This window comes from Halichoerus grypus, chromosome 13, assembly GCF_964656455.1.
Source record: "Halichoerus grypus chromosome 13, mHalGry1.hap1.1, whole genome shotgun sequence".
In the NCBI taxonomy this organism is placed as follows: domain Eukaryota; kingdom Metazoa; phylum Chordata; class Mammalia; order Carnivora; family Phocidae; genus Halichoerus; species Halichoerus grypus.
The window spans coordinates 51,909,821-51,934,588 of NC_135724.1; the positions used below are offsets into that span (position 1 = coordinate 51,909,821).

At 38.9% G+C, this 24,768-nt stretch overlaps 1 protein-coding gene across 5 annotated transcripts in view; it reads right to left on the reverse strand.

Annotated features, from left to right (window-relative positions):
- LPIN2 (lipin 2) overlaps window positions 1-24,768 on the reverse strand; it is an 85,657-nt gene that overhangs the window by 9,201 nt on the left and 51,688 nt on the right. For 3 of the 5 annotated variants that reach the window (XM_036122337.2, XM_036122334.2, XM_078060561.1), the window contains exons 3-12: window positions 22,557-22,652; window positions 19,104-19,405; window positions 12,666-12,773; window positions 11,857-11,983; window positions 10,659-11,004; window positions 7,226-7,325; window positions 4,112-4,299; window positions 2,005-2,098; window positions 1,532-1,601; window positions 674-763 (exon numbers count right to left, since the gene is read on the reverse strand). In XM_036122337.2, the coding sequence (XP_035978230.1) occupies window positions 674-763; window positions 1,532-1,601; window positions 2,005-2,098; window positions 4,112-4,299; window positions 7,226-7,325; window positions 10,659-11,004; window positions 11,857-11,983; window positions 12,666-12,773; window positions 19,104-19,405; window positions 22,557-22,652 (1,521 nt within the window). The remainder of the gene's footprint in view (window positions 1-673; window positions 764-1,531; window positions 1,602-2,004; window positions 2,099-4,111; window positions 4,300-7,225; window positions 7,326-10,658; window positions 11,005-11,856; window positions 11,984-12,665; window positions 12,774-19,103; window positions 19,406-22,556; window positions 22,653-24,768) is intronic. The other 2 variants (XM_036122333.2, XM_036122336.2) reach the window with 2 other exon arrangements.

Sequence of the window (24,768 nt, forward strand, 5' to 3'; positions counted from 1 at the left end):
CAAAATGGTTTTCTGAATCCACAACTTAAAAATGCTTAAGAAATAGACTTTCTCTACTTTGAGCCAAAGGACAGAAATCTGAGACAGAAGTCACATGCTGCTATGCAAAAAGCTGTCACTACACAAAGCCCCAAGTGAAAATTTTAAAAGGGCACTATTTCAAGTCACGGAATAGAATTCGACAGGCCCACACTCATTAGTCTGTGCCAGGGACACCGGTACTACAGAATGCAAGTTACTGATGCCACTGCCACCGCCATCTCCTCCTTGGGAGGAGAACAAGCTCTTGTTTCTGTCTGGAAGGTAATGTGGTGAGCAAAGCGGAAACACACAGGCTTTGGAGCTGGACTCACGGCCAAACCCTAGCTCCATCCCTCTCCAGTTGTGTGCGCTGGGTGAAGCGACTTCACCTCTCTGCGCCCCAGTTTCTTTGCCTGTAAAGTGGGAGCTCAGACATGTGTACTGCAGGGCTACAGTGAAGGTGAGGGTAAAATAAAGCATCTAGCATGGTACCTCCACATCTAACTGTTCAAAAATGGGGACTCTTACTATTTTAACAGTATTATATAGTCCAAACTGACTTTCTTGTGCTTGGCAAAAAGGTTTTTTGAATAAATCAAAGAATCACTTCTTTTCAGCCCATGGAACAAATTACCTCCTCCAGGTCAGTTACCTGTTTCGTCATGCTTTCTCTCTTACGCCAAAACCACCAGCGACCAGACTTCTTTGGCATCTTATCTTTGACCCAGGACTCGACTGTGGCCTGGAAATGATCAACTTGGGTCAGTCTAGCCATCTGTCTGTCATAAAGACCCAACTACTTTCTACCATCAGCCTGTAGGATGGTGCCTTATCATGGAACGTGAGCAACATTCTCCACACCTCCCCAAGTCCTCTAGAGTCTGTAACACCTCCGAAAGGCAGGCAGTCCTCTTTTGTGATGGTGCAGCTTCGTGGCGGGTCTGTGGTAGGAGACTGGGTGGTCTGGCTATAGAGGAGCAGGCCGGGGGGGGGGGGGGGGGTGCTGCCAGGTGGGCTGCTCTCATTTCTTTACCCTTGGAAAACATGTTCTTATGAGTTCTGAAGACCAACTAGGCTGATAGACAGATTTAGAACTTTCAGGTTTTACATAATAGACTTATTAGCCACAATCTGACCCAATCACACTGATGTCACACTTCTGGTGGCCACATCACCTTCTTCTTGCTGCTGCTTCCCATATTAATGAGGAATTTTTTTTTTTCATTCTGTATTTAGCTAACAATAAAATCTCTCAACATTTATACCCAGCCAGAAACCAGTATAAATACCTAAGAAAAATGACAAAGATACGGCAGCCCAGCAAATTTCCTAGATTTTGGGCATAAGATAATTTGAGTGGGCACAAAGAACTCTTTAGATCTTCTCTAATATTAATTTTAAACAAAACTCTGAATAGTACCCGGTTTAGAAATATGCACATATGGATGTTTCTAAATATCTTATGCTGTAGATAGTTTTAAAAAGGAAACGAAATGGTGGATCATCTCACCTTTGGCAGACTCTTCTGGAATACTTGCAAGCTAAGGATCATGGGAGCAGCCAAAGCCCAGTTATAGTAACTGTGGAATAAAAATTGTGCAAAACCATTACACAGAGAAGGAAGAGAGTGAGAGAGAAAAGAAAGGGGAAGAGGGGGAGGGAGAGAGAAAAGAGGATGGGCGTAGAAACAACGTAAAATTCCTTATTCTTTTCAGTGACGAGATGATCAGCTAAATTTTTTGTCACATGAATGACCTTTGCTTCAAGCCAAACTTCTCTGAGCAGAGATGCAGTAAAATATCTAAGATATATTTCAATGCTTCATTGAAAAATAACGCTGAGGCTTCTCTTTCACTTCAAAGTCACTAGTCCATTTATAGGAGATGGCACATTTTATGGCAAGAAAACTGTAACAGTTAAAAAGAGCACTCTGAAAAAAACTCTGCAAGAGTATTCAACAATTACAAAAGCAGGAGTATTTACCGGTTATATATCCGTATTACAAGGTTAGGATTGTCTATAAGCCCAGGGTTTTCTGCAAATTCATGATAAGTAATGATATGCTCCATGAATTTTTCTGCAATGTAAAATAATAATGATCCTTTGGTTAGAGATTACATAAATTCCTAAATGAGATTATCACAACTCTATGTTGAAGGAACTATAGGATAAAATGAGTCCTTTAAAAAAAACCCTTTTTTACATTCATCAAAAGCAAAATATCAGACACATTTTTTTTTTTATCCAGGACAAGAAGGAACACTTCTCCTTTTTCTATCCTTCCCCTCTTCCACCACTCCTCCCGCAGTTAAAAAAAACAAAAAGCCACAAAAAACCCCACAAAACCACAACAACAACAAAAGAAACATAGGAGGGATATGCCAGAGACTTTCAGGAAAATAGATTACAGATGTGGCGGGGGGGGGGCGGCGGAGGGGGAGAGGAGACAGAAAGAGAGAGGAAGACACAAAGACACGTGTGCATACACACACTCTCTAGAACTAATGAAAACTGCAGTTTCATTCTTAACAAAGACAAACTTTACTAGCAGGCAACTGTGTAACTAGGGAATATTCATGGCGATCTTACATCTTTAAGTGCATGCTACATTAGAAAAAACATTTTACAATTGCTTGGAGGAAAAAAAACCTAAAAAACACACATCAGAATTTAGTTTAGGGTCTGTCAAGAAATGAATCCCAAAGTTCTCGAGAAATGAATGAGGATTCTGCATGAATCTGTGTGCTCTGTTCCTAAACTTGCACTCTAGTAGATCTAGGCTAACAGAATTTTCTCACCAGGATTTTTCCTCCTGGTGATGTGTATATTACTTTTACTTGCCATTTCTGCCTCCTCCAATAAAAAAAATCTGGGTAACTTAGGTAGGATTTGTTAAGTGTAAATCTTATAGTTTATGTAACTGTGTATTTTCCATTCCATCCCCCACCTATAATTTTTAAAGTGAAGGCTTATGAGGATTAAGAGCTATTGGCCATAACAGACTCTTAATTTCTTGCAAATAATAAAACAAATAGAATTAAGAGATGGAGAAGAAAGAGGCATAATGAGCGCCCTGTGACCTTTATTTCTTGTAAAGATTTTATTTATTTGACAGAAAGAGACACAGCGAGAGAGGGAACACAAGCACAGGGAGTGGGAGAGGGAGAAGCAGGCTTCCCACAGAGCAGGGAGCCCGATGTGGGGCTCGATCCTAGGACCCTGGGATCATGACCTGAGCCAAAGGCAGACGCTTAACGACTGAGCCACCCAGGTGCCCCCGCCCTGTGACCTTTAAAAAGAGAAAGATTCAGCAAAGCACAATTGTAACGCTCAGGGCACCCAGTCTGCCAAACACAGGACTTCAGCTGCTCTGAGGGGGAGAGAAGTTGTGGAAGGAAAATCTTTCCTTAGAGGAAAATCAATCAGGGGCCACCAGCCAAACTGAGAAAATAATGAAGAAGAATTTAGGTTACAAAGGAAGGCAAAGCCAGAAAGGCCAAAGAACTTGGGAAAGATACACACGACTGCTTGACCTACCCGAGTCATCTGAATTGGCTCCGCTAAAGATCCTTCCTTTCTCTGGAGCAACAGTACTTTCCGGGGCCAAGTTTCAAGACTGAGACAGAAAGTAACCCCTTCTTCTTCTTACTAGAAGGACTATTTCCTCAATGGACAATTAATTTTCCATAACTTCAGGCCCTACTCTCATGTCTCAAGCCCAGCGCTTTCCAGGAGGGCAGCTGGGCCCCAGCCCACACACATTTCAACTTCACAGATGAGAAAATGGACACAGCGTGAGCTGACCCTGACCGCTCTGCCAACAGGGCAGCCTGAAAACGCTCCCTCTTCAAGTGAAATGAGTGCCTGCAAGGCATTCTCAACTCACCCAAGCCATTTATTTGTAAGGTCAACCCCTACGAGGTACCTTAAAATGAGGGGCTAAAGGTCTGATATTAAAGGGAGGTATCTGTTACCTGCACAAGTTCATTAAAGAATTTAATACCCTGAGGTGGCTAACCAGCAGGTTTTCTATCAAGTGATGACCAGGCTGCTTTCTCCAGTGAAGACAAGGCATAATTGCTCGACATACCTTTGGAAATTTCTCCGTTCTCACTGAGACCCCCACAAAGGGAGAGGGTGACATCGGGCAAGTCCATGGCAGAATCTGAGAGGCACTCGGTGCCGCTATCTGCAGCTGCACTTCCCACGGACTGTGGGGACTGGGAGCCAGAGAGCGTGTCAGACTCAGGCCACTGCCGGGAGCCAGGGTCCGATTCACTGTGGGCAGCGGACGGGGAGAAAAGGATTTGCCTTATTGCAACTTCTTGTATTCCTAGCTTACTACATGGTTCTCTGGGGGCTTGAACCAAATAATATACCCCCTTAAAAAAAGATCAGACTGACCCACAGACACACCTTAGGGTAGAGTTTAGAATCGTATCATAAATGACATTAAAAATAACCTAACAGCACTGTTGAAGAATTAACTGTGAATACACTAAATATGTCACAAAAATCACTACAGTCATTCCCAGTAAGACAAACTTTTCAACTACAGCCTTTCTGATTTTAATTAAAGGAGTAAAAGACTTATAACCATTTATTTACATTTCCATGATGAAAATGACGGAGTAATTAAGAAAAATCTGATGTTTGGAAACCTTTGATCCTAACTTCCTAGAAAAAGCTGTGGTACTATATACATCCTGTAGAAAATTACTATAGTTCAGAGCTGTCTAGGTTTTTCTAAATTCATTTGTTACTTCGCAAAATAGAACAAAGAAATTAAACAAGAGAAAAATCTCAGGAGGGTAGACCTACCTTCAAACAAAGATTTTGAGAAATAAACTAGAAATAAACTATTCTTACACTAGTGAGGTTCAGGACTAAAGGTGAAGTTATTCAATATTTTCATATTTCTAGATGGTAAAGGCATGGAAGCCAGGTTTTTAGAAGATGATCTTGAGGGAAATTTTGTAATGGAGAATAAATCTGAATGAAAAGGAACAGGAAATGGTACAAGTTTCTTATTCATGACTGTTTACTGCTCCACATTCTTTGAATGGACATTTAATGTCACAACATTCTAAAAGTTTCAAATTTTTATTTTATTCAAAAAGCCAATATACTTAATGTTATGTGATCCAGTGAAGTTTTATGATCTTTAGAAAAAAACTCTCAAATTTGAGCAGTAGGTGGCAGCAAAGTATGGATAGGCCATAAATAGAAAGCAGCTTCCAAAGCTATTAGGTTTTGCATTTGAACCAACACAAGATTTAGGTTTCTGGAAATTTCTTTCTTAATAGCAATGCACACCCAGTCCAAAATATTGAGATTAATTAGATCAACAGAATGTTCTTCTCACTGGAAGTGGTGAAAAAGCCAAAGCTGATGTAAAGCAGCAAAACCTGTTATGTTGGCGTCAGGGGGTGAGGCTGACCCCTGGGTAAAACACAAACAGAAGACTGGGATGTTTCTGCTTTCTCCTGGGCCCATGGCTAGGTCCCCTTGTAGTCAGATGTGGCCAGGTTGACCATATGACCGAATTTTTAGATGTGGACAGAAGGGGTGTACTGTGCCCTTCCCAAGCCTGGCTCCTGAAAACTCCCGTATGAGCCTTTCTCTTTTCCCTGTGGGGGCTCTAAGAGAATGGTGGAGCCTCAAGATGGAAGAAAAGCTTGTGCCCCTGAATCCCTGAGTGTAAGGTGCCTGGCACCAAACATCAGCACTGGAATATCATACGAGCAAGAAATAAACTTCTATTGTGGTAAGCCACTGAGGTCCTGCGTTTTGTCAGGGCAGCTGGTGTTATCCTAACCAATGTAACTTCTAAATACTTGGAGGATGCCATCTGACTCAACATGTTGCCAAATCTACAAGAGTGGTGTGATCTATATTAATGTTTAGCTATAATTACAAATACTGGATACTTAATCAAGATGACATGGATCATGACAATTAGCAAAACAAATGCTGATAAGCATTACATCAGTCTCACTACCTTTAAGTATTTATGAAATGTCTCAAGAAATAATTTGTTCAGGAAGGAATAATCTCACTTGGTGAATGGGCAATGACCTTAGGCAGTCAAATTATAATATGTCATAGTAAAGTTCCACTGCATTTCACTCTCATTTTTTAATCAATCTCTCCCCATTTTTTAAAAGGGAAACTAAGAAATCAATCCTTGGAATATCAATAAATAAGGACTGTGAAATCTGAAAGAAAGTGGTAATTCTAAACTTACATTTTTAACTTTCTTATAAAAAAAAAAAAAATGGAGCACTTCCAGTTCTTTCACCTTAAAAACCCAACTATTACTTTATGTGAAGAAGATATTTTAAGACAAATTTAGGGCAGAGAGCTAGGAAAGAGTTTTAAGGACCTTCCAAAAATATCTATAAAAAAAATTAAATATCATATCCACCCCATTTTTCCATTTTAAATAAAAACTTAGTATGTTTTTCAATAACTTATTTAAAAGTGCTTAATTATGTTTGCCTATAGCTCATTATATTCAAACCATACCTTCCGTGGGGAAAAAGTAAATTGTTTTTTGTAATCACAGAGTCTTACAATGGAATTTCCCTAAGGATGGAAATGAACTTAGGAAAATCGTACAAATACACTGTATCTGAGGTTTTATAGGTATTTAAAGGGGAAAATCGTGGGGGCGGGGGGTGACAAATGGTGAGAGCTCTAGGGAAAATGTGGGGTGCACAGATCAGCTGGAATGGTGTCTCACTGGGCCCAGCCCAAGTTCAGAAAAAGCCTGGGAACTCAGACTCACTGAAGGAGTGAAGGCATTCTTTGTAAAACGTTTCTGAATAAAGATATATTACCTTTAAAACACATAATAAACGAAATAATGCTAATGAACTTTCCCAAGCATGTGGAGTGTGCATTAATAACTGGTAAGATTTGCTAATCTGAAGTCATAACCATTGGTATATCGTTACATAGGTTTAACTAGTATACCTCCTCTCATTATACTGAAAATTTCTTTATAAATAGGTAAATTATTAGTTTCAAATCACTACAGTCCAAACAACACACATTTCTGAATTTCCCAAAATCTGAAGAAATCATCCAACTTAGCTAAAGATCACCATAACCTTGCTCCTTTTTCTCAGAATGTTTTGCTTCAGAAACAGCCATTATATGTCACAGCTATTCACCCTTCAACATCTAAGAAATACACTACCTCTTAGGGAAATAGAGGGCTGCAACTTCAGGTTCTAGAGCCTTTAAGTCATCCAGGTAAATATCATCAGGTCCCTGGTGCTGGCTTCTCTTGTGGACCCCTATTTTTATAAGAAAAATGCATCAGAGGTAAGAACTTAAGCTATTCTTCATTTACAACTCTTCAAGAAAACAAAGGTTTACAAACAATAAGACCAACCACGATTCGAACTGCATTTTATTTAATTTTTAAAGATTTTCTTTGAGAGAGAGAATGAGCAAGAGAAAGAGAGCAAGAGAAAGAGAGCACGAGAAAGAGGGAGAAGGAGAAGCAGACTGCCCTGCTCAGCAGGGAGCCCGACGCAGGGCTTGATCCCAGGATTCCAGGACCATTACCCGAGCAGAAGGCAGACACCTGACTCACTGAGCCACCCAGGCATCTCAACTGTGTTTTATTTTTAAAGGTGCCAGTTAAACTTTTCCTTGTGTTGGTTCCATCCATGCCAATGAAAGAGAAATTCGGTGTTACACACGTAACAGTTGCACAATAAACACATGCTAACTTCTTCTTTCATGTGCTGTTACATGAATAATCCTAGCCCCTGAATCATTTAGATTTCATGATGAAATTTTCTTGGGAGTATGAATAAGCATAACCAAACCTGATGAAATCACTGGCACTGAGAAAGAGGTCATTATTCTAAAACTGTGAGGGAAGAGTTGCTAGAAACAGGACAGTCACACGGTGCCAAAGTATCACCAAGCATTACCTTCTGATTGCAAAAGGACAAAAATCCTTTACAATGGATAAATCTGGCAGACAACACCTTAAAACAAGTGGTCACATTTAGAATCTCTAGTAATGGGACATTATGAGATACTATATACTCAATATATCCGAGGTAATCTTCAACTCAAAAAATAAACAATGTTGAACCCAAATCTAATTAAGCCTCTAGATCTGTACTGCCCACTACAGTTAAGTCACCAGTGTCCAAGTCTGAAGTGAGGTGTATAAAATGTGTTAAAAAAAAAATGTGTAAAACACACACCAGATTTAAGACTTACTATAAAAAATGTAAAGTATCTCAATTTTTATATTGATTACATGTTAAAATTATAATAGTTTGGACTTACTAGCTCAGAATATATTACTAAACTTAATTTCACCTTTTTTTTTTAATGTGAGAAGATTTAAAATGACATATGCAGCTCACATTGCGTTTCTATTGGGCAGTGTTGTTCTAGAGCTAACCTCCAGTTTAAGGAAATACGGGGATGTCACCTTGAAAAAAAACTATCGATACATCCAGAATGTGAGAAAGCATCCAAGAGAATTGGCTGGGCTCTTGAAAAGGTCAGTATCATGGGTGCAGAGGGGGAAAGAGGTGCAGTGGTGTGTGTGTAGGAGAGTGAGGGAGTATGTGTGTGGGCGGGGCTGTTCTAAATTAAAAAAAGGTTAAACACAAGAACCAAGTGCAACATGTGAACCTTGATGACATCTTGGTTTGGGAAGAAAAAAAAAAAACCAGCTAAAGCTTTTCTTGGCACATTGGGGGAAACACGAATATGAATTCTTCCAGATGGCAATGGTCCTGTGGGTTATGCAGTGGTCTTATTCTTCAAAGGTGTATCTTACAGTATTTAAAGGTGAAGTATCATAATACCTGCAAACTGTTTTCAAATGGTTTAGAACAATAAAAAACTGTGTAAGTGGAGAGAGAGAAGAAGAAAGCAAATATGTATAAAACTTGATAATAAAAAGCTGGGGGGAAAAAGAATGAGGCCAAATGAATGGTAGAAACCACTCAGGGCTCCTATCTGGTCAGTTCCACACTACCTGCTAAGAATGGGGGGGGGGGGTCATTATTTCCCCCAGGGATTACCATGGGGTAGGAATAGGGGGTCATTATTTTCTAGACTGAAACAGAACATTCACCCTGAAAACTAGATTTTCCTCCTTACCAGTTCTTAGAACACATGGTTATGGGCCTTTGGTTGCAAAGGTGCTGAGCTACGAAAGAGCAGGTACCAAGGTAAGCTGGATCATCAGCTGGACAATCACATTTGGCCACAAATATCCTTGACAGTCAAATTCTTTTATTTTTATTTATTTTTTTTAAAAGATTTTATTTATTTATTTGACAGAGACAAAGCAAGAAAGGGAACACAAGCAGGGGGAGTGGGAGAGGGAGAAGCAGGCTTCCCGCGGAGCAGGGAGCCCAATGCGGGGCTCGATCCCAGGACCCTGGGATCATGACCTGAGCCGAAGGCGGATGCTTAACGACTGAGCCACCCAGGCGCCCCAAATTCTTTTATTTTAAATAAGTTCTTTTTTAAAAAATTTAAATTCAATTTAATTAACATATAGTGTATTATTAGTTTCAGAGGTAGAATTTAGTGATTCATCAGTTGCCTATAACACCCGGTGCTCATTCCATCAAGTGTCCTCCTTAATGTCCATCACCCAGTTACTCCATCTCCCCACTCACATCCCCTCCAGCAACCCTGTTTGTTTCCTATAGTTAAGAGTCTCTTATGGTTTGTCTCCCTCTCTGTTTGTCTTATTTTTCCTTCCCTTCCCCTATGTTCATCTGTTTTGTTTCTTAAATTCCACATATGACTGAAATCATACTTCTTTCTCTTGACTAAGTTCTTTCCAAGTGACTCTGAAGGTCCATACCTATAGTGGTTATTTATTCAGTTTGTGATTATTTAACCTTTGGTGTATTTGCAATTTTCAGGTAAGGTTTTACTTCCCTAAAAAAAAATAGGGTCCAAGACCAGTGTTCAGACAGTATATTCTGGCTCCTACTGTACTAAAAAGTGTCAATGGACAAACTTTGTATTTTTAAACAGTAAGAATGTTCTTATTTATTAAACTTGTATTCCAAAAGTGAGACAGAGCTGTTGAGCCAAGAGTCGAACCCGATCTGTTATGTTTTAGAGGGCAATAATCAATGAAAGAAGAGAACACATACTAAAAATCAGTGTACATTTATTTATATCCCATGTTATTGGAAAAAAAGTGGACTTAATTTGGCCTCAACTAACCAGATATTTCAGGTGAAAACATTTTTCTCTCATCTAATTTTTTCTTTTTGAACATATAATTTTTGGGGGATTCCACTTTATTGGCATACTTTGTCAATAAAATGGTTAATTTTATGCATTCACTGATTTGAACATGCTCATTAACTTTTTCAATAAATGCCTCCCAAGGGGGTACTGAGTAGGAGCAGTCGGGAGAGAGCAGGAGGAAGTGAGAGTCCTGCTTCAGTAGAATCCATAGTGCAGTGGGGAAGCCCCATTAAACAAGCAATCCTCACAGTGTGTGCTAGGTTCTGGTCAGGGGAGTACCACTACAAAGGCAGCCATCATGTATCATCTGAAATACTGAAATAACTTATCATGTAAATTTACAGTACCTGATGCCAATTCAAACAAATGATTACCTTTCTTCTTTGATGGCGAGTCTACTTTCGCTGCAGGTTTTGATTCTGAGGGGGCCTCCACTAATGACGGGTTAGGAAGGTGGTCTGCATCTAACATAGATGAAATCTGAGGAGGCTCCAGGGGAGGTTCGAGAAGTTCTGCAGCAGAAGTTGCACCACTCATCTGCTTACACAGGGCTCTAGGTTTGGGTTTCACTATGGTACAGACCGTTTCTCCCATGGAAGCATCTTTTTCAACTTCACTTATGAGGTTGTCCTCACTGGGAATTACCCGAAAATGGGTATTTTCTGATGGTGTAATTGTAGCTGTCCTAGGATGATGGTCAGATCTCTCTCTTTTGCTGACCTAAAAAAAAGTTTAATTGTTTAAACTACCTTCAAAGGTATTTGTTATAATCTATTTCTTAAGCTGGATGCAGGTAAATGTATTCATTTTATTTATAAAAACACATTTGGTAAACATATGATTTTGTATATGTGAGACATTTCATAATTAAGAAGTGGGAAAAATAACTGCTTTTTGTTCAGTATCATGACATTTACACAAAAGAGTTCTATTTCAAACTGCTATACTACGAAGAGTTAAACACCGGAGAAGACAAAGGAAATAAGACAATTTTTAGGTGCTAAGAGGTAGAATATTCATTTTCAGGGAGAAAACTTGAGTGCTATATGAAAATTTAGCCCTGCTTGGACTATACCTCAAGGTTCTGCTACAATAGTGTAAAAGTGGGTAGTCAAGTCTCAATGCAAATCACACATATAAGAAAATGTGTATTTAAAAAAAAACAAACTTAGAGGGTTCTAAATACTTTCTCTCTCAAGTAATGTATCTTTCCAATTCTTTCATTACGAGCTGGCAAAAAAGCTTTCATAAAATCAATTTCCTATTTAAAACTTAAGTGTGGAAATTCTAGTTTCCTTTACGTACCTTTTAAATGTTCCTAATTAAAATGTTAATTAACAATCAACATTATTTACTAAATAGAAACACACACAAAATAATGCTGGATTCCTTCTGTTGCAGTTATGAAAAATGGTAACTGTGGATTTCCTAACGTGACCACATGAGGGCACTACCATCATTTATATTCACGTGCCCTGGCTCAGAAATCACCCCTCCCCTCTTTACACAATGACAGACCCACCTCACAGGTTTTTAACTGGACATACTCCACAGGCAAGTAAACATTAGTACCTTGGTGGACTCTGGGAACCCACCCCACGTCCACTCCATGTGGGACTCAGATCTGAGCAGGCTCTCGGCAGGTTTCACCTCCAGCTCTGAATCACTCTTAGGACACACTGCTGCTGGGGAATAGGGGCTATAAACACAGGACAAAGAAATGTGATGCCTTTTAAGTCAGGGAACTTCAGTCTTGCAAGCTTGACAGATTAAAAGAAATGTAAGTTGGAATATATCAACTTTATCCTTCCAATATAAAGACTTTATTGAAGGGAGTATCAATTATTTCTTCCATTTGCGTTCTTTAGTAATAATAAAACCACCACCAACCAGTTATCTATTGAGGACTTGTTGGGTTCCCTGTAAACACCTTTATATGCATTATCCCACTGATTCTCACAAGAAATCACTGAAAAAGGTAATTTTACAGGAGATGAAATGCACAGAAAGATGGGTTAAATTAACATAATACATGAGAGAAACTGGATTTGAACATGGAACAAAGTGTGACTCCATGTTTCTTCACACTATCCAGTTACAGTTGACACTTTAAGATTAGAATTTAAGATTAGAATTTAAGAATTGTAGAGGGCCAAATTCTATGCTGATTATGCAGATCTACACTGGCCTACACTGTGAGCCTAAGTGAGACCAAGTTTAGGAACAAAATAATTATTGAGAGGAAAAATACATATTCATGTTACAAGTACATATCCATTCAGTTGTCTGTATGAGAGAAATAGGAAATATAATTACTGTCAAATAACAGAAAAGCTATTTAATATATCTTAAAGAAACTGAGAAATTTTGAAAATACTTACTTGTCTAAAGGGGACCAGTCTCCGTCAGATAAGGGGTAGTGATCCCCAGAATGGAAGAGCAAAGGTTCCTTATAATCATCTTCCTTTAAGGAAGCATTTGAAGATCCTCTGTGAAAGGATAAAAACAAAGTCAGGAACAATGACATTATGTCAGCTTAAAAATATCCCCAAATCTACCAACACATGTTTAGATGATACAAATGAAGAAGGTTAAGTGATTAATAATTACTCCTCTTAAAAGGAAAATGAGGAGAAGGGGGATTCACTGATGCCACCCACCATACACGACTGCAATCACTACTGAAGTATGGGATAGACAGGAAGGACAGAAAAGATGTGATCAAAAATTCCCTTTTACAGCCCTTCAAGGTAATTGATTCAAAGGCTAGAAGAGGAAAACTAAAGCTTTATGTATATTTCATTCAATCCTTACAAATCTGAGGTAAAGACTATCCTATTTTAGGTATTAAATAATCAAGGATCCAGAGAAGTTTAGTAATTTGCCCAAAATCAAAGAACTAGTAAGTGGCTGAATTCAAAGCAAGTAAGCCCTTGTTCTTTCACTATACTCTCCTGTATATTACAGCAAATACAAGACTATGAGCTAAAGACGAGCTATGGTTCAAAAATTCAAAAATACCCTAAAAACTCTTAAAAACACACAGAACTTATTTTTCTTTTTGTTTGGACCAAGAATTAGCTGAGAACTTTCTCCTTATTTAGAATCTACCTGACGTGGGGCTATGAGGAAGATGATACAGAAACACGATAAATTCATTCATTCATTCATTTATTTATTTATGATTTTATTTATTTGACAGAGAGAGATACAGAGAGAGAGCGAGCACAAACAGGGTGAGTGGGAGAGGGAGAAGCAGACTCCCCGCTGAGCAGGTAGCCCGATGTGGGGCTCAATCCCAGGACCCTGGGATCATGACCTGAGCCGAAGGCAGATGCTTAACGACTGAGCCACCCAGGCGCCCCACGATAAATGCTTTTAAAGATTCATACAGAGACCTCAGAACTACAGGAGGATGAACTAATGCTAATAAGATTTTAATTAATTCACCCTTTGGTTTTCTTGAATTTGCACAGTTAATGTAACTAACTTGCCATATAACCTTGAAAACATCCCTCAGAAGCACTGTAGGCCCCAGTTGTTCATCTTTAGTTGGAAATTAACCACTTGTCCTATTTCAGAGTCTATATGAGGTTTATGCAGTATATGTTGAAAGTTCTGTAAAGTATAAAGAAAAGTACAAAGAAAACCTCTGAAAAGTGTAAAGCACTATACTTTCCAGTTTGAGAGCTTCTTATAGAAAATTCTACATTCTACCAGAACAGATATTCTATGTAAAATGAGAATATCTGTATAACTTAATTTGGCAGACTAAAAACAGAGGTAGAAATCAGTTTATTAACTTTTAATACTGCCTTTCTTCCTTTATATCCTCATTGAATGTGCTCTGCTTTCCCACTAAGTCTGCCATGTCATAGTTTTTCCACATAGCTGCATCTTCTAACGTAAGGTTTTCCTAACTCTAATTCTTCTGAGAGAAAGAAGATAAACTCTGGCATAATACCTCATTCAAGGGGAGAAAAAGGCAGACATCTAGGTAAAAATACCTATTTCTTAAAAAATGAAACTCAAACGGTAAAAACTGTAAAAAGGGAAAACCAGATGCTTATGAATAGTCCTTACTTGACAAACAGCCTGACCCATCACTAGTCATGTATTTGAAAGTGCTTTAAAAAGTACTATGTAAAAGTCACAGAAACTTATTAAAAATATTTTATTTTTGGAACATATTTCACTGTAGTATAAAAAGTAAGCCCAGAAGAGTTCAGCAAACTGGATTTAGTAAAATATTGAGAGAAACAGAAAGATCGAGATCAGGCACCATTAAGAATTTTACAACCCCGGGGAAGATACGAAATGGTCTTCTCTGGGCACATTCTGACAAAAATAAATCCCATTAGTTTAGACCTGTTAGATGATGGAAAAGGCTGCTGATGTTGAGGTTCCCTTCAGTCCTATGATTCATTAACTAAACTAAGACTTCTAAAAACTTGCTAAGTGCTTTTCAAAATGGTACACATGCCTGAGAACATTCGACCAGCCTAGGCTGACCACAACAGATTAACTCAAACTAAATACACGACATGAGAATAAATGGGAGTGTAGATACTGGAATGTGAAGACAATGGTATGAACACTGACTACATCTATGTCAAGATACAAGACAAACATATACATTAACACTGAATAGCAGAGAATTTCCAGTAAGGTAAACAGTCTAACACCGAGTCAAGGCTGGAAGAAGTGGGAGGTTCAGCTGCCAAAATTCATACTAAGTGTATATAATAGAGCAATTCAGCATTCACAGATGCATCTCAACATGGCTTCAAATTTAATACCATTTTATAAACCAATTATCTTTTCTATTCAAAAACCAAGAGAGGTTACATAATGTATATAACTGTCAAAATTCACTCAATTGTATACCTGCATATTAAGTTCTATGGATATTACTGTATGTAAATTATACCTCAATCTTTTATTTTTAATTTTTTAACTTTAATTTTTTTTTTTTTTTTTAAGATTTTATTTCTTTATTTGACAGAGAGAGAGCAGAAGCAGGGGGAGAGGCCAGGACCCTGGAATCATGACCTGAGCCGAAGGCAGCCGCTCAACCGACTGAGCCACCCAGGCACCCCTATACCTCCATCTTTTAAAAGCAGGAAGAAAATCAAAAGGAAGCTAAAACAGTATGAATTATTTAAGTGGGATAAATCAGAGGGACTAGATGAATTTTTCTCTATTTAACTGGTGGTATGTTAGAGATAAATGGGGTTGCTAACTACCATGAACGAAGATCACTAACTCTGTAAACAATGTTTATCCTCAGCCTTAGCACAGCTATTGGTCAATAAATTTCAGTGTGGCTAATGATCTCAGTTTGCATTTAGATATAGGACATTTCTCATAAAAGATGCCTCATAATAGGATTGAAAGGAGCCCTGCAATATTTCTCTGTCTACTGTATCAGAAATGAAGGGGAGGGCGTGCCTGGGTGGTTCAGTCAGTTAAGTACCTGATTCTTGATCCCAGCTCAGGTCTTGATCTCAGGGTCGTGAATTCAAGCCCCACTTTGGGCTCCACAATGGGCATGGAGCCTACTTTAAAAAAAAAAAAAAAAAGAAAGAAAGAAAGAAAAAAGAAATGAAGGGGAGGAAAGGCAGGGAGCTGACTGTAAGATTCCTGTCACCACAGAAAAACATGGAGGGTTCTCTAGAAGCCAGTTATTGATCAGGGGGTGAAGTATGCAGCCTCAGGGCAACAGATGCTGTTTATAAAGTCTTAGATTCCCTGTACTTAGCTTCCAGGTATAACTTATCAACACATCTGCTTTGGTGGATTAAAAGAAGAGATTTCCTTTCTGATGCTGTGGTCTTAATTCTCCATTTTTTAAAAAAGATTTTATTTATTTGTGTGTGTGTGTGTGTGTGTGAGAGAGAGAGAGAGAGAGCACAAGCAGGGGGAGCAGCAGGCAGAGGGAGAAGGAGAAGCAGGCTCCCCCCTGAGCAAGGAGCCTGATGCGGGACTCGATCCCAGGACTCTGGGATCATGACCTAAGCTGAAGGCAGACACTTAACTGACTGAGCCACCCAGGCGCCCCTTAATTCTCCATTTTTAACACTGCTGGGATTGTGCTAGAGCACCATCTAATTTGACAGGTCTCTTCCCTCCAAAAGACTACTTAGCCTAGGTGCAATGTTTCCAATACATATACACACTAAAAATCCATCCATCCTCTGGAAGGACAAACAAGGTTTCCATGCTATATACAAGCCAAAGTCCATCTTGAGGGAGAGACTCACTAGGTACAGTTTACACAAAGCTCAGTGTAATTTAAAGCTCTCCAATTTTCGCCAGTGTGTTTCTTTTAGCTGTGCAATAGCAACCCACTTTAAAGAATGATTTCATCTTTCACCTCCTTCCTTCAAGGAGCCTTAATTAATCTTAATTCCATTATCAATAAAATTCTTGAAAAGTAAAGAGAATGCTATTTAAATAGAATGCTATTTATCAACATAAAATAAAAACCGATTTTAGGGGGCACCTGGGTGGCTCAGTCAGTTAAGCGTCTGCCTTCAGCTCAGGTCATGATCTCAGGGTTCTGGGATGGAGCCCCACATCAGGCTCCCTGCTCCGCGGGGAGCCTGCTTCTCCCTGTGACCCTCCACACCCCTCCCTGCCAGCTTGTGCTTGCCCACGCGCTCTCTCTCAAATAAGGAAAAAAAAATTTTAGGTATTTCTCTGGAAACAGAATTTGTTTCCTAAAGTGTAGGGGCCTGAGGATGGGAAGATATTTGAAAGCCACAAACTTCCCAACCCCATCTAATTTCTACGTTGCACAACTGCAGAAGCAGTTGACCTCCTATTCTTTTTTTCTGATTCTTTAACCTGTTTAATATGCTGTTAATACTTTTGACCCTAAATATCTTCCCCCCAATTATTTTAGAATCTAGATGCTGAGCTGGAAGGAGCCTTGCCAACCATGTAGTTCAATTCTCTTATTTCATAGATTAAGAAACAGGCCCAGGGGTGCATGGGTGGGTCAGGTGGTTCAGCTTAGGTCGTCTCAGGGTCATGAGCTAGAGCCCTGTGCCAGGCTCCGCACTCAGTGGGGAGACTGCTTCTCTCCCTCTCCCTGCTCACTCTCTCAAATAAATAATCTTAAAAAAAAATAAAATAAAATAAAAAAGAAACAAAGGCCCAGACGAGAGTGATCAAGTAGCTGCTGTTCCACAATCAAAAATATAACGGGCCTAGTCTTCTACCTTTCAGCTCAGCACTTATTTCAGTATACATCTGGCCTGAGTTCCCATGACTGTTATATTTTGTCCTTTAAAGTCCTCATTTCTGTTGGCTACATAATTAAGCAGATCCTGTTTTAGGGAAACTTTAGATAAGAGTTCCTCCAAGTTGCAGTATCTATGATCCATGGTAATCTAAAGAAAAAAGCAAGCCACCAAGCTCCTGAAAATTATTACAATGCCCTAATCTACGTGCATTCTGACGTAACTGCTTCCCAAGCAAGCGAGGTTCTGGCTTGGACAGAGAGTGGACAAACATTAGTAACTGTTGACCAAATCAGTACTCTGACAGATTTGGCTGATGCAGCCTTTTGCACAATCTGGAAGAGTGAGGCATGCACTAATATTTTTGTAATGCAATCATTTACAACACTCATTTACAAAATCTTTAGAATAATGATACTTATGCATTTAGTAGGCAACTCTGCATATGTTTTAGAAATGTTTTAACTTCTTAAATTGAAGCTGCAGGTTGTTCAAGAATTCTAAGCTTTGGGGTGCCTGGGTGGCTCAGTTGGTTAAGCTTCTGACTCTTGGTTTTGGCTCAGGTCATGATCTTTTGTTTGTGGGATCGAGCCCCACGTCAGGCTCTGTGCTCAGTGAGGAGTCTGCTTCAGATTCTCTCTACCTCTCCCTCTCTCTCGTGCTTTCTCTCAAATAAATCTTAAAAAAAAAAAATAAAAGAATTCTAAGCTTTGCTCAATTACATTATAATAAAAGACACACACCAATAAACTTTGAGGGCAGAAGTGTTACTTCAATGTCCTTTCTGGTGGATCTTAGAAGAACTGAGGCAGAACTTTAGGGTCACTTGTGGGCAGCAACTTCTTGTCCAATGCTCATCCATAAAGTCAACCACCCTGCTGACACATGCGTGGTCCTTCCTCTCCCAGCGCCAAAGCAACCACTGAGTGGAACAGATCTAAGATAACCTTTTAAAAATCAAAATCTTGAACAAAAAAATAAATGCCCTACCCCCAACTGTTACCTTTTAAACCCTAGGCACTGCTGACTTGAAAACTGGCATATATTTTAACCTCTTCTACTGAGCTGGTAAGTAAGAAGTAATCGAGATATTTCACTCTAAGAAAAACCAAAACAACAACAAAAATCCTCCTTTCCTCTTCAACTTACTAGGAATGTTTTGATGATAGACTCTAAACAACAACTCTCAACTGCTCAGAAACAGATGAGATACCAAGATACCGAGTAGGGAAACACACCCGAGGCTGCCCAAGGGCCATCAGTAATCCAGATCTTCTTTGCGACTTAAAATTCATTTGGCTTTTTCAAACCTACTGGATGGAAAGACACACTGCTGGTCTGCTTCAAGTGATATTTTAATACCATGACAGGATGTCTGATGGCAAATTTTATAGAATAGCAGAAAGGAAAAAAGAAAATGCCTCTTCCACTAATTCCACAATAAACTGTCATAGGGAAAAACAAGTCCAAACCTCACACTGTAGATCCATGGAAGAAACAACAGCAACTAGCTGTACCTGAGCTCTGCCCACAGCATGTGCGCATGCCCAGCACCCGCACAGAGAGCCCTACCTTGCTGACTGGGCCCCCTTGTCGTCATCAGAGCTCATTTCCACATCCACAGTATCCTCTGCAGCAGTGGAAGCAGTCTGGTCTTCCTTCTTACTGTCCTGTTTGCATTTCTTTCTCCTTCGTTTTTTCTTTTTCACAGAACTTGAAGTGAAAATCGTTTCTGTTTCCAAGATGTGTGAGACGTCTGAACTCTGAGATGGTCTTTCATTTCCACCAGACTTCACCAAAGGGGCATCAGTATCTTTAAAGAACTGATCTTCAGTAGGAATTGGTGAGGTGGCAAGGTAAGCAGGGAGCTTTTCCTTAAAAAGAACATGGAGAAAGAAAAGTTGTCCACGACAAACTGGAGAGTGAATCAAAAACAATAATGAACTCTTTGTGTATCTAAATTCACAGTGGTAGAAAGAATACACAGTCCCCAAAGTAAGAGTGTCAACTAAGTCACTGCCCACTCTACTCCGAATAGGTCTTTACCCTGGCACATACAAATAGTTCATTTGGTCCATGTAACTGAATACATTTGAAGGAACCAATATACCAATTTAGCACAAACCCACAAAAACTGTAATTAAAGCATAGCCAATTAAATTCTCTGTGAAGGGAAGTTCAAAGCAGCAGCAGCATTCCGAGGAGGCAGGACAAAGCACTCTGTCAAGAACTTACAGACAACAGTAACAGGATAAAGCAGAAGGCAGGGATCAGGAACACCCCATCAGACACGGACAGCAGGACAGGTAAGTGAAGTGAGGATCTACGGTAAAATTTGTCTTTGCTAAATTAAATAACGGTGGAAGAAAGTGATTGACAATACCCTGTTAACAAATGAAATTAGTGGATTTTAAAATTGTAATGTATTCAAGACAGCCTTTTAGGAATTCAAAAGAAGAAAATAAGGCCCAACAGTTAGAAATAATTAAGCTCGTGGGGTGCCTGGGTGGCTCAGTTAAGCATCCCACTCTTGATTTCGGCTCAGGTCATTATCTCAGGGTCCTGGGATTGAAACCTGTGTTGGGCTCCATGCTCAGTGGGAAGTCGGCTTGAGATTCTCTCTCCCTCTTCCTCTGTTCTGCCCCCCACTCACTTGCGCATGTGTGTGACTCCCTCTCAAATAATCTTTAAAAATAAAGAATTAAACTTGTAATTTAATATCAAATAAATGATCAAGTTTGCTGTTCAGAAAATTAACTTCTTAGTCACTGACTTCATCCCTTTTTATCATGGGGGAAATGGAAGGTATGTAATAGAGGTATAAATTAACCTCAAAGAACTTAAGAGTACTCAAGTTTTTACATAATAGTCCTGAAAATGAAGGAGTTTCCGTAATTGTTCTAAATCAAGCTTTTGAATTTGGCTTTGGTAGACATATTACCCTGAAGCCAAAATTTTGTTTACCCAAGCAAAATTTGTATTCATCAGCAACACACACTTACAGAGAAACTGTGATAACAGGATATTATTCTGCATACCCCCAGGGCACTCAAGTGAGAGGCTGTGGTCTCTAACTTCCAGGGCCTTTTAATTCAATGGTCCTTGTTATAAATAAAGTTTACTGGTACTTCTTAAAAGCTGTTTTGTCTCTGGTGGTGTTTCCTAGTTCTGTTCTAGCACTGTTTGCAGTGTATGGGGGGGATGAAACAACCTAAATCTCTGTCAGAACAAGAATGGTTAAACTGTGGTACGTCCATACTATGGATGACTGGGCAACTATTAAAAGGATAGGGGTAGATCTAGAACTACTGGCTTGAAAAGGATGCTGACAATATACAGTTTAGATGAATAAAGTTTAAGAGAAACAAAAATGTAAATAAATCGAAAACAGATGGGTTTTGGTAACGTTTATTCCCTTTAAAACTGTAAACTCCTGGAGAGTGGGGGCATGTTATATTCATAGTATGTGACAGTGAGTAGTAATTCCAATACTGTTGGATGAATTAACTTTTTTTTTTTAATTTTAAAGAGCACAGTATTCTAAAGAAAATCTAAACAATTTGAGGATACATGGAATAGGAAAAAGAGGCTGGGAAAGTTGGTACTCTGCAAGTTAACCTTGCTAAGCATAGTTATAAATGGAATCATCAGAACTGACCATGAGAACCAGGTAACAAACTATCAGTAACCCAGTCCTCTCACTTGTTGATTTATACAAAGCCTAATCAATCACTGTTCTAAAACACACATGATTTTAAGGAAAACATCAAAAATATTTTATTCTTGTGATAACTCATTTGTTTCATTCTGCTTTTTGCTTCGGTCTCTGATGAGGGAAAATCTTTGTTTAGGCCAAATAAACACAAATGAGGTAATATAAGAACAAGTAATTAAGGTACTAGAAAAAAATATTGGTCTGGAAAGGTTCCCTTCCATAATCATACTTTGTAATGCTGCTTTACATATTGGTATCTAAATTGCTGGTGTCTCTCTAAACTAAAATTGATGAACAATCTCATTCTGCTATTGTTTATTTTTTGGTAACATTTTTCTTTGTGAATTTATGACATCCAACATGCAGTTCATCTTCAAAACCCCTGAAAGTAGTCCTGTATCTTTAATAACTTGAAGGTTATAATTTTTGCTGAGATTTTATTCTTTATGATAAAAGCTGTAAGGAAGCCTCTTCTAAGATCCACACTAAGTCTATCAAGAACAGCTCACCCCCATTCACATCAGTAGATACGAGGGGTGGAGATGGGGGTGGCAGAGGGAACTGTGCTCTCTCACTGAAAGAAGCCAAACATGCAATAATCAGTTAAAAAGATATATAGGCCAATTAATTTAAATCTTTGAGACCATAATAAACTAATTCTCAAGACTATTCAAGGTTAGAGATCTGACATCCTTAACCAAAATGGTAAACACATTTTCCAAGTTTATTTTTTTCTTTTTTTAAAGATTTTATTTATTTATTTGACAGAAAAAGACACAGTGAGAGAGGGAACGGAAGCAGGGAGAGGGAGAAGCAGGCTTCCTGCTGAGCAGGGAGCCCAATGCAGGGGCTCAAGCCCAGGACCCTGGGATCATGACCTGAGCCAAAGGCAGACGCTTAACGACTGAGCCACCCAGGTGCCTCACATTTTCCAAGTTTAAAGGTCACACATGTACAAACACACAGCCGGCAGAGATAGGCCTTCATTATTTAGGGGGAATTGAATGTATTCAAGTCAAGGTGTAAACTCTAACAGATACTAAATAAGAAAGCTCATTAAAGACAGAGAAAAAGAGCAAGTGCAAAGGCGTTCTGCGCATTCTCTGTACCCTGACACTTGGTGGGGAGAAAAGTTCCTCACTCCTCCAGCTCCTTCCTGACAGCTTAGTTTTTCAGCCTAAAACTAAAGCTTGTTTAACCTGTAAAAATCACCTCTATAACCATGAAAACTGCTGAACATTTCTGTTTTGGGATAGGTCCTGGAGGCCTGAATACAATGTGTAAAGTGGATGTAACCCACTAGAACTTACATATTCCTCTTCAGTCTCCTCCACAAAGAAAGCTTCCCCATTGTCACCCAACTTCATGTGAAGATCCACTGCATCGCCATTGATTTCTATATCAATCTAAGAGGAGAAAAAGTGTGATTTAGTATTAAAACTTTCACTGAACCTAAACCAAGCCAAACTTAGTACTGAGGTTCCTACGCTGACAGTCCAGAGGAACACTGCTACCTGCCCTACCGTCCTACCCTAAAAAACTAAACAGACCTGGGGAGGAAGGGGATGGATAAGAAGGGACTGAAAGAAAATGTTTTATCATTTATTTTTAGGACATAAAATATTTTACTTATTTAATTTCCCAAATGGCATAAAATAGGGGAAATATAATTGTCAAAGAACATTTGAGCACTTTCAGAGTTATAGCACAGACAGGCCTCACCCGGCATGGTTCAGACAAACAGAGATTTCAGTTACTGTGGTATGTTAACTGTAACTGCAGAAAGCACAAAATTCACTGGCTGCTCTTCTGTCTACAAACCACTACATAAAAACAGATGCCAATCATGATCAGTAATCCATCACATCATTTTTCAAATTCTGTTGGTGACTAGTCAAAGCATATATGTTATTCAGTTCAGGCACAGACATCAAAGCTTATAGTTGTAGCTGTCTCCTTGTCTCTCATTAATAAACCCATGTGACATTTTATAAAAATGGATAATAAAGAAGAAATTGGCCAAGATCAAAGTGCAACCTAACCTAACAAAAAGTAATATTACTGGAAGTAAAATTCAAACTGAGTGTCAACAGTTATAGAAGAAATAGCTGACTGCAGGAATGGTGACCCTGCTGCATTCGAACGACTCAAGATGTGCAGCCAGAGGAACCTGATGAAGGTAAGCTTATCCACACAAAGGAGGAAAGTGGTTGTGACAAAAGGATGAAGATAGCCCAGAGGAAGTGACACAGGAAAAACACTTCACATTGAAGGAACTCACAGACATACTGCATGATAATGTTCCAGAGATGAAAACCTGAAAGCTGATCCAGACTCAGAAAAGAGTTATGATAATTTGCCAAGACAAAGAAAAGATGCTTGTTCCATACTACAAGTTTTATATCAAAGAAGACAAGCACTGTTCAAACCAATTAATCTTGGTAAGTTATTTTACAAAGAAATAAGACACTTTAGTCCTCCATGTTTCTAATGTTTTAAATTGGGGTGTACTAAACATCATTTTGTTATTTTTCATTTTCTTAGACAGTTATAACAGAAATTTTTAAGTTTTGACAAAAATTTATAAAAACCATGAGAAAATCCTAATTTTTCTCAGTTATTATTAAGTTTGTTTTGCATGGTTTCAGCTTGCCCAGTCATTATAATGATCTGTATTACAATGCAAAGTAAGAACTGTGTGTGTGTGTGTATGTATATATATATATGTATAAATACTACTTATCACTTAAAAATAATGTAGTTGTTCATCTGTTGACTGTGAATAAATGCCTTTAAATACCTTATAATATTAAATGAATACCAACTTTCAAAAAAAATTTTTAAGATTTTTATTTGAGAGAGAGAGTGAGCACACAAGAATGAGCAGGGGAGGAGCAGAGGGAGAAGCAGACTCCCTGCTGAGCAGGGAGCCTGATGCAGGGCTCGATCCCAGGACCCCGAGATCATGACCTGAGCCGAAGGCAGATGCTTAACTGACTGAGCCACCCAGGTGCCCCCCAACTTTCAAAACTCTTACCGATAAACTTGTAAACTCCAGTTTTAGATTGCTTCAGGGGACATAAAAATATAATATAGGTATAAATAGAGCAGTCCACAATCTAAGTGTACTTAGCTTTGCAAGCCCTGATGGTGGGAACAACTGCATGGTCCACTGGGTTTTTCCCAGTGAGGACCAATTATCCCTTCTGACACTGAGTGCTGGGTCACATCAGGTCACTGAAAGTCATTAGCTGACACATGCTGTCAAAATGCTTGTTACAAAAATCCTGTATGTAAGTAACATAACCACACTGCAGGGTAAGGAAGAAAACTAGCCTAAGTGGAAAATGGTATTTTGACTATTTTAAGTCTGAAGACAAAAAACTATAAACAAATACCGTAGTTAGTAATTAAAAAAAAAAATCAGAGATATGGGTTAGCAGTTCTGAAATTATTTTATGTGTATTCTAGGATTGAATAAATAGGTAAACATATTGTATAGTAAGAGGCATTTCTCACTGT